The sequence below is a fragment of the Erpetoichthys calabaricus genome, chromosome 10 (assembly GCF_900747795.2).
Source record: "Erpetoichthys calabaricus chromosome 10, fErpCal1.3, whole genome shotgun sequence".
NCBI lineage: Eukaryota > Metazoa > Chordata > Cladistia > Polypteriformes > Polypteridae > Erpetoichthys > Erpetoichthys calabaricus.
In genome coordinates, this window is record NC_041403.2 from 98,887,510 (window position 1) to 98,901,586 (window position 14,077).

Sequence of the window (14,077 nt, forward strand, 5' to 3'; positions counted from 1 at the left end):
TTGGTACCAGCACATCTCACTGTGACCATCTTTTCTATACCCACTTTTCAACCCCCCAGCTCAATTAGTACACTCAGAACTCTTAGGGGTGAGGGGGACCTCGCTCACCCCACCCTGCTTTTCAGTATAATTAACATATAGCAGCATGCTCGAAACAGCAAGTGATGCTCAAAATATCAAGGGGGGCTCTACCAACCAACCCCCTTGTAATATATGTATAACAATTGAGTAAACTGAGTACAATTTACAAGACATTGTGAGGAATACAAAGAAGTCATGCAAAACCATGAGTTTCAAAAATGATTTGATATTACCGATAACCTTTATTTGAGGACCGGAGGTCAGTGTGTTTACTAGTAATACAAACAATGAGAGTTAGGTATGATATCTAAGAGTTACAAGCACATTCAGTATCTATCTATCTATCTATCTATCTATCTATCTATCTATCTATCTATCTATCTATCTATCTATCTATCTATCTATCTATCTGTCTGTCTGTCTGTCTGTCTGTCTGTCTGTCTGTCTGTCTGTCTGTCTGTCTGTCTGTCTGTCTGTCTGTCTGAGATTCTGCAAGGTGGTTTTTCACAGAACAAGTCCTCAGTCGGTCCTGTAGCACCATGATGACTATAGGTCTTCTAGCCAACACATTTCTCAGTTTTACGTTATTCTAGTTACAATGTTTTATTTATTTATGTGGCTATGTTTTCATTCTACTCTGTCAGACATGTCTAGGATTAGGAATTAGGAATTTAGGAATTTTTTGGTCTTTTTTTTCTTTTGAAATATTTTATTAAAACAGATATCTTTAAAATGAATTTTACAGATGATAGCAATTAAAATATACTTCATTCTTAACATTATAATAGGGCCAAGTTGGCATGCTGACTGTGAGTTTCCTTGTTATTTGTATTTCATCATTAATTGTCAGATTTTTCAGAAAATATAATTTTGAAAGATGCTGTTCAAGAATAACAGAAGAAATGAAGGGATTCTGAATCTTAACAAAATCTATTAGCTGCAATAATTTGCTTGTAATAAAAAAATAATTAGAGTAAAACCTTGCAGCTTCTTACAGGGACTCCCAAGTTCAAAATTAGAAAATTAATTATTTTTATGATAGCATAATTTCCTTCTTTTTTTTTTATTCAGTCTGAACCATTCTATGGAAATTTGAATGATGATAAGGCCTCTTTTATGAGTGATTCTTTGAACTTTACAATCAAAAAAACATTTCCTGGACAGTTTGTTCACATGTATCTGAACCATTTGTGATGACGTTATCAAAAGTTCATTTATTGTCAGTATCATACTATGATGATGTTATTCTGGGAGTGATCCAAGTAAGCATAGGCATAAGGAAGAAACCATGTAAATTACAGGGCTCACTAATGCATACAGTGGGTCAGTTTAAAGTTTCCAATTAACCTAACATACATGTGTTTGGAGATGTAGGGGAAACCACAATGCCCAGAGGAAAACTCATATAGAAACAGAGAGAACATACATATGCAATTCAGAAAACAACCAGGTGTGAACGCAAGTTGTTGAATCCATGAATCACTGAATGCGTCATACAAAATGTTGAAATGACCAGTCTTGACCATATTTTTATATGTTCAGGCTGGTTGCTCATACTAACCATTCAGTTCAATTCCAATTCAAACACATTAACTGTCGTTGTTTCATTTCAGGGTTGGGAGTGGACCCAGTGCCTGCAGTTGGAAGTTTGGAACACCCAAGTGGCAGTTTGGAGAAGAAGCAAGGTGGTAGTAGTATTGAAAAAAGGAGGCAAACGGTTAGTAATATGGATCGCCGACCTGCAGGAGGTACCATGGAGCGAAGACACACTATCTGTAGTTTAGACTGGAAGATGTCTGGCAACCATGAGCAAAAGCAGACAGGGGGTAGCTTAGAGAGGAAGACTCCTGGTGGCAACCTAGAGCATAAACAGGTAGGTGGAAGCTGGGAAAGAAGGCAAACCCGAAAAACTGGTGGCAGCTGGGAGCGCAGGCCTGTTAGTGGAAGTTGGGAACGGAGAAACACTGGAAACGTTGGTGGAAGTTGGGAGCGGAGGTACACAGGAAAGACTGGTGGAAGTTGGGAAAAGAAACACACCTATGGAGGAAGCTGGGAACGAAGGCAGACATATAGTGGAAGCTGGGAAAGAGGCAAATCATATGGAAGCTGGGAGAGACGCAATGCTGAGATTAATCCACTAGACCCTCAGAAGCCAACCCCAAGCCCAGATGCATATTGTAACTTGGTTATTCTGGCTGTTGCCAACAAGGTACACTTTTTATATAACCGAGCATTGCCTTCATAATTTCAATTAATTTGACTGATGTCTATTACTGTATTAGTAATAGATTTTTAAATGAAAAACTGATCACATACATTTAAATCCAGTAGTAAACATTACATTTTTCATTGCATTTTTGTTCTAAATAGGATGCAGCAGAGGAATACTGTGCTTTGATATGCCAAGTGTTTCAGATCATCTATGGTGATCAGACAATAGAGTGTGTAGACCGTGCAGGATACCACTATTCTTCTACGGCTGATCGCCGATGGCTCCTGCAGAGAAGTAAGTTCACTCTGAGTCTTTTAACTCTTTTAAAATGACTTTTTGTATTTTTTTTCCTTTGTAAGGGAATACAATAGGACATTGACAAAAAGTCAGTACAGTTTATCCTGGCTGTCCACTGCAAGGTGCATTCATATAAACCTATACTTTCACTAATCTGTGTGTTTATACTATGGAATGGAAATACATCACAGCATGAGGAGAACACAAAAGAGGTGTACCAGCTGGGAATCAAGTTAGGATCCATTCATTATGTGGAGAAAACCATATTCCTTTGGTAATATTAGTTAATGTTTAAACTGTTGCTTAGTAATTTCTGTCATTTTATCTTCTGTAGCATTTAGCCCTGGTGAGGATCACAGTGGTAAAAAATTAAAAACATTAGAAAAGATTTAGAAGAGAGCAAACGATTTCGCCCACCAAAGCTAGCCAGTCCTATCCACAGAGTTCCTCCAAAATAACATCAAGTCTAGTTTAAAGGCCCCCAAATTCCTACTTTCTAATGCACTACTTGGTAACTACCATATATACTCACATATAAGTCAGGTCTTGAAACCCGAAAAAATGATTATAAAATCAGACCCCGACTTATACGGTCATTCAAAAATGTGACACTTAATTTTTTTTTTTTTTTTTACATCTTCTTGCCTCCTCCAATCTCACCTCAGTTCCTCAGATGCATCAAATTTTGTTGCAGCAGCACAGTTACCAATTTCTTTTGCTACTTCAGTGACATTTAATTTAAAACCAGATTCATATTTTCTTCTGATCGAATGCTCCATCGTAGATAAGGGATGCTCTTACAATAAAGGTATATGAGGGTGTAAAATACATAAAATGCAAATCAGTGCAAACGTTGCTTCGGAATAGTTCAGGTATTACCGTGTGGTCACGTAGGCACAACAGAGAGAGAGAGAGAGAGAGAGAGAGGGGTTAGGAGCATGCAGTGATAAAGTGCATTGCCACACCCACATAGTTTAAAGAGGCAGTGTGCTCCATGGTTACTCACTCAGGTGGGCGATAGTATATCATAATCTGTTGCACCAATAGCGTGAGTTTTCTGCATTCGACTTATACAACTGACATTATAAAATACCAGAAATTATATGGTAAAATCAAGTCCTGACTTATCTGTGAGTATATACAGTAATTCCATTCCTAATGTTTGTGCGAAATTTACCCTTAACAAAATGTTGAACTCATTTTAAAATAGCAGTCTTGATCCACTGTAAAAAATATCTCCATTAAATACTTCAGCTACATGTCACTACATGTCACCTCTTAATATCTTTTAGCTTAAACTGAAAGGGGTCAGCTATTTTAATCTTTCTTCATCACGCTAGTACTTCTATGCCTTTCTTGTACCTTGGAGATCAAAACTGTACACAGTACTGGAGATTAGGCCTCACCTGTGCATTATAAAGCTTGAGCATAACCTCCTTGGTCTTGTACTCCACACATCGTGTTCTATCACCTAACATTTTGTTACCCTTCTTAATGGCTTCTGAACACTGTGTGGAAGTTGATAGTGATGAGTCCACCAAGACTCCTAAATCCTTCAAATACAGTAATCTCTCCTCGATCGCAGGGGTTGCGTTCCAGAACCCCACGCGAAAGGTGAAAATCCGCGAAGTAGAAACCATATGTTTATATGGTTATTTTTATTCTGTCATGCTTGGGTCACAGATTTGCAGAGAAACACAGGAGGTTGTAGAGAGACAGGAAATTTATTCAAACACTGCAAACAAACATTTGTCTCTTTTTCAAAAGTTTAAATGTGCTCCATGACAAGATAGAGATGACAGTTCCGATTAACAATTAAAAGAATGCAAACATATCTTCCTCTTCAAAGGAGTGCGCGTCAGGAGCAGGGAATGTCAGAGAGAGAGAAAAAAGCAAATAATCAAAAATCAATAGGGCTGTTTGGGCTTTTAAGTATGCGAAGCACCGCCGGACAAAGCAGCTGCAAGGAAGGGAGCAATGTGAAGGTAGTCTTTCAGCATTTTTTAGAGGAGCGTCCGTATCCTCTAGGCCAGTGTGCGAACAGCCCCTTTGCTCATACCCCCTCCGTCAGGAGTAGAGAATGTCAGAGAGAGTGAGAGAGACAGAGAAAAGCAAACAATCAAAAATCAATACGTGCAGTTCGAGCTTTTAAGTATGCGAAGCACCGTGCGGGAAGCATGTCGCTTGACAAAGCAGCTGCAACGAAGCCCAGCAAGGAAGGGAGCAATGTGAAGGTAGTCTTTCAGCGTTTTTTGAGGAGCGGCCGTATCCTCTAGGGGTGCGAACAGCCCCCGTGCTCACAATATATTTGAGGAGTTTTATTTAATACGTAATACACGCTCTGGTTGGGTAGCTTCTCAGCCATCTGCCAATAGCGTCCCTTGTATGAAATCAACTGGGCAAACCAACTGAGGAAGCATGTACCAGAAATTAAAAGACCCATTGTCCACTGAAACCCACGAACCAGCGAAAAATCCGTGATATATATTTAATTATGCTTACTTATAAAATCCGCGATAGAGTGAAGCCGCGAAAGTCGAAGCGCGATATAGCGAGGGATTACTGTAAAGTGAAAATAGACAAGGGAAAAGAGACAAACACATAAAGAGATACAGTAAATAAAATAACAATGTTAAAAACTTTTGGCAAATCATTCAGTCGCAGGCTGAGCATCACAAAGAAGACATCCTTTCTTCAAACACATCTTTAAGTTGCTCCTTGGAAATTCCCAGATGCTACCTAGTCAGCTAAAAGACATAATCCATTCTGCACATCTTATGTCTGATGGTGAACATCTTGCCATTGGGCAAATTTTTCTGGCACATTGGTCATGAGAAGTTGTTTATGGTGTTCAGCCCTGCACGGCAATTTCATTATGGCTGCTTGTGAGTGCAATTATATTCTTTCAAAGAATAAGTAGTTGTTATAACCATAGTTGACAATAGGCATATAAGTTGAGAGGCAAACTGAGCACTTTTTGCAAGTTCTTGGCTCTGTCTTTACCACCAATATTTGGTACAATGCAAAATTGCAATGGATAGGTCAGAATATTTCATTATTTGAAAGTTTATTACATATAGTATGTTCTTAAATCAGATGACATAGATGGAAAATCAATGTGACTTTTACCACAAGGGCATCTGAATCCAGATATACCTAGAAACAGTATTTCTGTTTAAACATTGTGTTAGCTATGGGCAATCCACAGCAAACACTGATATCTGATGTAAATTCACCATTCATTCTCCAGGCGGTACCTTCATTATCTAGATTGCACAATGAGGTCTGCTAGCGTAGTTATAGTAGAGAATATCATTGCAAGCACAACATTGGCTGTCTGAAAGAAAGCTGGACTCTTTGAACAGTGGTTAAGTACACACACAAACAGAAGTCAAAGATGAGGTGTCAGCTTGTTCACCAGAAAATAAAGGCTATGGCAACCCTATAGCATCCTATATGTCTTCAGAGAATCCCAACACCTGCCTGGGGTTTCATCTACAGAAAAACTACAGAGGAGGAGAGAGATCTTCACAATGGAAAATTGAACTCTCGGTGCCATTGCTGTCGAGTTACGTTCAGTTATATCTTTTATATATCCAACCTTTTGCATGAACTACAGCTTCTTCATAACCAGTGAAGTGACTGTCCCTGTTCCAAGTGCCAGCTTCCATTGTTAACCTGTAGTCTTTTCAGATGCATTCTGATTATGCTTGTCACAATTTAAGTGGCAATCAGAACGATTTGGAGTTAATGTTAAGTTGACATCACTTTCTCTTTTTTATTATTTGTTATTATAATGCCATGTATTACTAGTCTTATTCTGTGCATGTGTGTGTAATGTATATGGTTTCACAGGGGCATAATCAAGTGGCTTTGGTAACAATTTAATTTCAGAACGAGTTAGAAACTCAGTCTTTTCTGCTTTTTGTTACAGTAAAGGAAAATCCTTCTTCTTGGTATAGGAGGTTCATTTCTCTGTTAATTAGTTTACAAGTGCTTTTGACTTTTTTTTGGTTTTTGGACATTTGTCTTGACTTTCAGTGAATTTAGTCAGTCAGTCAGTCAGTCATTTTCCAACCCACTATATCCTAACACAGGGTCATGGGGGTCTGCTAGAGCCAATCCCAGCCAACACAGGGCGCAAGGCAGGAACAAATCCCGGGCAGGGCGCCAGCCCACCGCAGGGCACACACACACACACACACCAAGCACACACTAGGGACAATTTAGGATCGCCAATACACTTTTGGACTGTGGGAGGAAACCAGAGCACCCGGAGGAAACCCACGCAGACACGGGGAGAACATGCAAACTCCACGCAGGGAGGACCCGGTAAGCAAACCCAGGCCTCCTTAATGTGAGGCAGCAGCACTACCACTGCACCACCATGTCACCATGAGTGAATTTATTCCTTTTTAAAATTAGTTTTAGTGTTTTAGTCCTCTACTGCCTTGACCTCTGTTATATCCAGACAACTCTTTCTATTTTTGCTCTACACTGTTAGGATCTTGTCAGGACACAATAGTCAACAGGCCATGCGACTAGATTAGAAAATCAGGAGAATAAATAACAATAGGGATGTAATAAATTTTGTGGTTGAAGTGCAAGAAAAGGTTCAGAACACCGAAGAAGCAAACCCAACCAATTAACAAAACCAAATGTAAAGCCAGAAAAACATTGCCAAAGGTCTCAAAAACTTGTTGGGATTTCTTGCCCCAACTTTTCTATAAACTTTGACTGGTATCTGTAAAAAGTGTTTGGTCAAAACTATGATATTGTGAGTTGGGCACTACAGTCTTATATAGGAAAAAGGAAATTATATCACAATATTGAGTCATGACATCACATGTCTGGCAACAGCTATAGCAATGGAAAACAATACGGCTGCAATTGTGACTACACAAAATGGTGTCGCCTGTGAACAAAACCTAAGCTCAAAATTACACTGTCAAAAAGCAAAAAATATTATTAACTTCAAGACAACACAAAAAAACATACAGTACCTGAACTGCACAAATCTTTCCCATGAATACACAGTAGGTGCAAATGGAAAAAAATCAAAGCACTGCCTCACTATGGTTCTTTTAATCTTTCTGAAGTGGCCTTTATGGAAAAAATGAAATACAGAAGTTAGAACAGACTTTGCACTTTTCTTGTTGTTGTTAAGCTTACACAATGGCTCCACATAGCTTCCCTGGCTGACATGGATTACTTGACCATGAGATACTCACTGGTGAGCACCACCACCAGACCTGATTTCACGGGTTGCTCCTTTTATTCCTGTTCAAGACACAGAACTAATGGACCTACCCTTCCTTAATTCCAACATATTAGGTGTTGCATTATACCCAGATCTTTCCCCACCTTCAATGCTTCTACTAGTGACATTTCACTGTCAAGGCAATAGCAAATACATATTTGAAACAACAAATACAGTCCTAAGTTGAACTTAACAAAGAGCGGAGAACCATAGACTCACCATATAGAGCTTTTGATACATAAAATAAGTTACCTGATGGTGATTCTCTGGAGACATTTAGAATTCACAATATTTCTTGTGTTTTGTCTCTCATTTCTCCTATCATGAAAGACGATTTTCTGGCATTTCTTTGTTTGTCCCATTTCCTTACAGCAATATTTGAAACTAACAAGAGCAGGCAACTCCTGGCAACATAACTGTAAGGATTCCTGGTGCACAAATATCCTGCCACCACACCAAGGTTATGATCCTAAGTGGGATTATTCATTTATCAATATCTGCTTAGTCCATTAAAGGTTTTTGAAAAGCTGTGGCCTTTCCTGGTAGTAACAGGAAACCTGATGTGAAAGGGATACTAGTCCATCAGAGGACACACTGACCATAAACCGAACCAAAACATATTATTTGGAGATATCTAAATCATGCATACAAACAGTAGTCAGGACTGCAGAAGGGCACCTAGAGCTATGAGGCAGTAGGATTTAACACTGTGTCAACACACCACTGTCCTATCAGGAGAGTTAAAATAGCAGTAACAAGCTCCTTAAATTGAAAAAATCCTTAAACCTTTACTAAAGTTTTCATTTAGCTCTTGACTAAGTTTGTAGGTTTAGAGTTGAAGGGCTGCTAAATGTAGTTAAAAAGGGAAAAAAGTATCAATTATTTAACATCAATGTTCTCACTATATACTGAAGCAAGATCATTTTTAATGTAGTGCAACACTTATTAAAATTTATAAGGAAAGAAATAGTTATTACTAGTTGCCCACTTAGTTCAATGATTCATTTCTTAGGTGATACTGTGAGGTGACATGCACTTCAGCAAAGTCACATATCAGATCTGGACAGGTTTATCATTCATTTGAGTAGTTTATGTGAACAATACCCCTGAGTGAGGTAAGAGCTAATACATTTGAATGTAAAACATAAAGCTTGAGATTGGTTATCATAACAGAAAAAGACAGGATCAGTGGTCAAGATGAATGCAGTCAGGAAGAAGCTCAGACCAATAAGATTTAGGGTTATAACCTATGCTCTTCAGTGCATTCTAGATGCTCCCAAGTTGTTATAGCTGCTTTAATGCAGGGTTGATTTGTGACTACTGCAATATTTCCCTGCCTGGATGGTATAAGGCAGTTGGTTTACTGTATATATATATATATATATATATATATATATATATATATATATATATATATATATATATATGCAGCTGGAGATCCACGAAGGAAGAAAAAACGAATCACGTATCATAAAATAGTTTTTTTTTTTTTATTCCTGAGCTTCCAACCCCTATCAGGGGTCTTCATCAGAGGATAATGCTTAGACTTACAAGAATCAAAGGCAATATATAGCAACACATTCAGTGGGGGGGAGGTGGGTGGAGGTGACTAAGTCAGTATGATCAAAGGGGGGGGGGGGGGGGGGGTTGTATAGTTTAATTATTGTGTACATGTCCTTCTTAAGTTGGCATATGCTGGATTTATGTCCAAGTGTCTGTTGATGGCGTTTTCATCTGATAGCCAAGACTCGGCCAACTCTCTGGCACTTTTAGTACTGGCCTTAAATTTTACTTTTACGTTGTCCCAGTTGAATGTGTGTCCTGTCGATTTAGTATGCGCGTATATCAACGATAGTGCGTCCTTTCTTCTGACGGCGTTGCGATGTTCCTGTACACGTGTTGAGATTCTTTTTGACGTTTGTCCTATGTATACCGCTGAGCAAGAATTGCATGGACTACTATAAACTGCGTTTCGTGTTTCGGCTGTAGATTTCTTGTTTTTAGCATTAAACAGGACCATGCGCAGATTGTTCGTGGGTTTATGTGCTATTCTGATGCCCCACTTGGTCAGGGTGCGTGCATATTGCCTTTGATTCTTGTAAGTCTAAGCATTATCCTCTGATGAAGACCCCTGATAGGGGTTGAAAGCTCAGGAATAAAAAAAAACTATTTTATGATACATGATTCGTTTTTTCTCCCTTCGTGGATCTCCAGCTGCAAATATGCAAACCGTATCACAGACCTTCTCTTCCATATATATATATATACAGTATATATATATATATATATATATATATATATATATATATATACACAGTATGCGGCCTTGCTTAACGTTTCTCATTGTACAGACTAATACAGTTTTTTAAGCTTTACATTGCTCTGATTAACATGTGAAATGTTTGAATTCTCTTAGTTATTTTGAAGTACTCAACAAGTATGTTTCATCACACATGTTATCACTAGTAATAATGTCAGAGCAGCTTTTGACTAGTGATTTAACTAAACTGCTTAGCACCAGTAAGAAGTAGTCTGTTGATTTTTCTTGAATCGGGGTCAATAGAGTAGCTATCAGTGAATCAAAAAATTACTCTGTAAAAGCAGAAATAAAAAAAAACAATACAATACAATATTTTGAATGTCAATTGGGCTAGAAAGTCAAATAGCAGTAACCAGGGACAAGCTCAAAAGGGTACAAAATATGGCTTTTGCGCAAATCAAGTTAGTTCCCAATATTAATCTGCAAAAAATCATACTGCTCAAATATAAATTTCTAAATTATTTGCTTACATATAACACACACATGCACGCACACACACGCACAACTGTCCCAGCTAATTCCTTGTTTGTACCATTAAGTGGAGTCAGATCGGCTGTCAGGCATCCACACTGTAGAAAAAATAATGTTAAATTAACGGCAAAGTACTGGCAGCTGTAGTTGCCAGAATTTTACCGTAAAAAAGAAGATGACAATATTTTTAGGTCTACAGTATAACTTTGTAGTAAATAACTTTTTTCTTTACAACACATTCCAACAGAAGTGAACATTTAACCATAACCTGAAATCCATGCACTGTAATAAATATGCCAACACCAATACACTGTTTGACAACAACCAATAGCAAACATATATCACCTAATTATTTGCATTGAAAAGAATTCAGTGTTTAAGGAAGTTATGGCACATTGTCTGGTGAAGAAGTAAAGTTTGCTTTTGTGGTGTATGGTGTCCTACAGGTGTGCCAGCTTATCGAATACAACCCACCATAAATCAGCTTCCATAACCTCAAAAAACCTTCAGCACACAGGGAAAAATAAGTCTGCTAACTTTGTTTAAGTTTTTTCTTCTACTGTTCAACAAAAAGGGGGCGTGTCCTTATGCATATATTGTAACTTCAGTGTTACTGGAACAACACTCTACTGTTTTACATTTTTCTTTGCTATTTAAGAGTTTTATACTGTAAAATTAACAGTGATTATTTTCAGTGTAACTGTAATGTATCAGTAAACAGTATGTAGCATATTTTGAAGGTAGAAAATATTGATTATACAGAAAAGAAAAATTGAAAATGATGAGATGTATTGTTTAAGATATACAGTTTATTTTCAGTAGAACATAAGGTAACTTTCCTATTTCAGAAAAGGTATTTTACTTTCACCATTTACAGTATTTTTACCGTTAAATTTAGTGACATTTTTTGCACTTCCAAGTCAATGATGGTGGCACTAAGAAGGAAGTAGACAGACTTTTTAACTTCTTGCTGCAGTTCCAATGCAGGGGTGCATTTAGAAGGGAAGTAGGCTCTGCCCTATCAATGCACTCCTAAGTTGATTCTTTGTACAAATATTGATATCATCATACCCTTCACCAGATGCAGAGTGTATATATATATATATATATATATATATATATATATATATATATATATATATATATATATATATATATATAAATATATATTACATGTATAATACAGTCATTAGTGCCACATGTACAGAGTACAGTGAAATTCTTTCTTGTATGTGCTAATCAACAAACAACGGGTCACCACATGCATGTACACACACACGCACATGCACGCACACGCACACACACACACACACACGCGTACGCACACACACACACACACACACACACATATATATATATTTATATATAAACACACACACCAAAATGCACACATACATACATACATACTGTACATATCCATCCATTTTCCAACCCGCTGAATCCGAACACAGGGTCACGGGGGTCTGCTGGAGCCAATCCCAGCCAACACAGGACTACGAGGCAGCAGCGCTACCACTGCTCCACCGTGCCGCCCTACTGTACATATGTTTATATATATTTTCATTCATACAGTGATGGAGGCCATCACCTTTATTAAATCAAATATTAACAGGAAAAGATACACAAAAGGAAAATTATAAAATAAAAACATCCTATCTATCCAACACCCCTATCTCTCTCCCTCTCTCTCTCTCTCTCTGATTGTTTCTTCTCCTCCTCTTTGTTCCAAATGAGCATTTGCTCCACTCTCTTCCTGACTCTACGCTGTTGATTTCTGGTAGTTTTAAAACCCCTTTTTAGATAACCTCCAGCCAGACTCCAGAGCCACTTCCTCTAGGAACACCGGGTTATTATTCCCTCTAGTGGCTTCTGGTATTGTGGCATCATTGGGCATCACTGAACCTGAGTAACTTTGTCAACAGGTGAGCTGCATGACTCTTTGTAGTATATGGGGGACAGCACAGTTCCATGCTTTCTCTTCTTGGACTGTGTACCACCAGTAGCTTTCTATTTTTAGCCTTCCTCACTCTCTCTCTCTCTCTCTCTCTAACTCTTTGAAGAAAGTCAGGCATCCTTAGCAACATCTGGGTTAACAGCTCCCTAGGTCCAGGAGTGCCATTATAATCTTCCTTCTCTTATACACTCGTACACATGCAGGTCCCTGTTAAAAGCTCTTCTGGGCATCTCAACACATATGCTAAGCTTACTGCCTACACTGGCATATGCAGACGCCCTCGTGCACCTGGTGACATTCTTTGTTTCTTTGGATGCTGTCTGTAAAATATGGCTGTCTTATGTCAAGCTGGTGATAGTATTTTCCTGGCAACCTCTTGATAGCCGGACACCCCTTCACAGTATAAAATTGAGACACTATAAACACATTACAAGAAACATAGTGTGCTTTAAAATTATAAAAAAATAAACCCTGAAGCCTCCCATGTACTACATTTCATCATTAAAATTATAAATATATATTATAAATATTATACAAATGTACAACTGACTTCATATACTGTTAATGGAGTATTTAGTGGAACTTCATTTTTTGGTGAGTGAGTTGGTTAAATTAACTTCAAATCTAAATCCTTGAAAATAAGCATTGACTAGATGTGAACGATTTTTACAATAGTGCCTTATGGCATAATATGTAAATATCTACCTGATGAAAATGGAAAAGCTCATATGTTACCAACTGTATAGTGCTTACTGTAAATAGCATTTTCATAACACTTGAATAATTCAAATACAAAATTCAGATATGATTGCTGGGATTATAACTTTGAAACAGTAAATCTGAATGGTATACAAAAATGTATTTCTTCCTTTTGTATAGATTGTGTGCTCTTTTCTCTTCCAAGGTGACAGCCGAATGACAGATTTGACATATGGCTATGATGCTGACTTCAGCTGCTGCAGTTCTTTGTGAGTCACTTGTTCCATGCGACCATTATGTCAGTGTTTGCTTTAGAAATGTTCTGTTCATGCTGCACTACTTTCTCCTGAATTGCATGCCTATTCCTTGAAAACTGTCAGTGTCACACATTGTACTCATGGCCTCAGTCAGGGCTTTGCGTTAGAAAGGAAATGTGTAAATCCTTTTCTTACTGGGCTATATACCTCTCAGTGTAAATAATCACTTTCTGACATTGTGTTCCACCACAATGCAGCCCTCTGCCAAGTGGCACAGATTCTTCCCATGTTTTTCATGGCTAGAGAGTTTGTAAATTTGAATTACAAATGTTAAATACATAATTTATTTAATAATCAGATAATGCAAACATTGTTGGATTGGGAGTTCTCTTAAGCTTAATGATTAAGAGTATTCTTAAACTTATTATACAATCATTTTACTTTACTACTTAACTTTTGATCAATATATTTAAAAAAATATTTTATGATTTGATCAGCCATGCCTTACATAGCCCTTGAGATTTAT

At 37.8% G+C, this 14,077-nt stretch overlaps 2 protein-coding genes across 3 annotated transcripts in view; one reads left to right on the forward strand and one right to left on the reverse strand.

The window, feature by feature from the left end:
• LOC114658415 (cadherin-4-like) overlaps positions 1 to 14,077 on the reverse strand; it is a 2,147,065-nt gene that overhangs the window by 256,396 nt on the left and 1,876,592 nt on the right. The window lies entirely within an intron of this gene.
• The window catches only part of ccm2l (CCM2 like scaffold protein), a 71,691-nt gene that overhangs the window by 19,128 nt on the left and 38,486 nt on the right, over positions 1 to 14,077 (forward strand). For both annotated transcript variants that reach the window (XM_028811666.2, XM_028811665.2), the window contains 3 exons: positions 1,695 to 2,290; positions 2,452 to 2,587; positions 13,500 to 13,563. In XM_028811666.2, the coding sequence (XP_028667499.1) occupies positions 1,695 to 2,290; positions 2,452 to 2,587; positions 13,500 to 13,563 (796 nt within the window). The remainder of the gene's footprint in view (positions 1 to 1,694; positions 2,291 to 2,451; positions 2,588 to 13,499; positions 13,564 to 14,077) is intronic.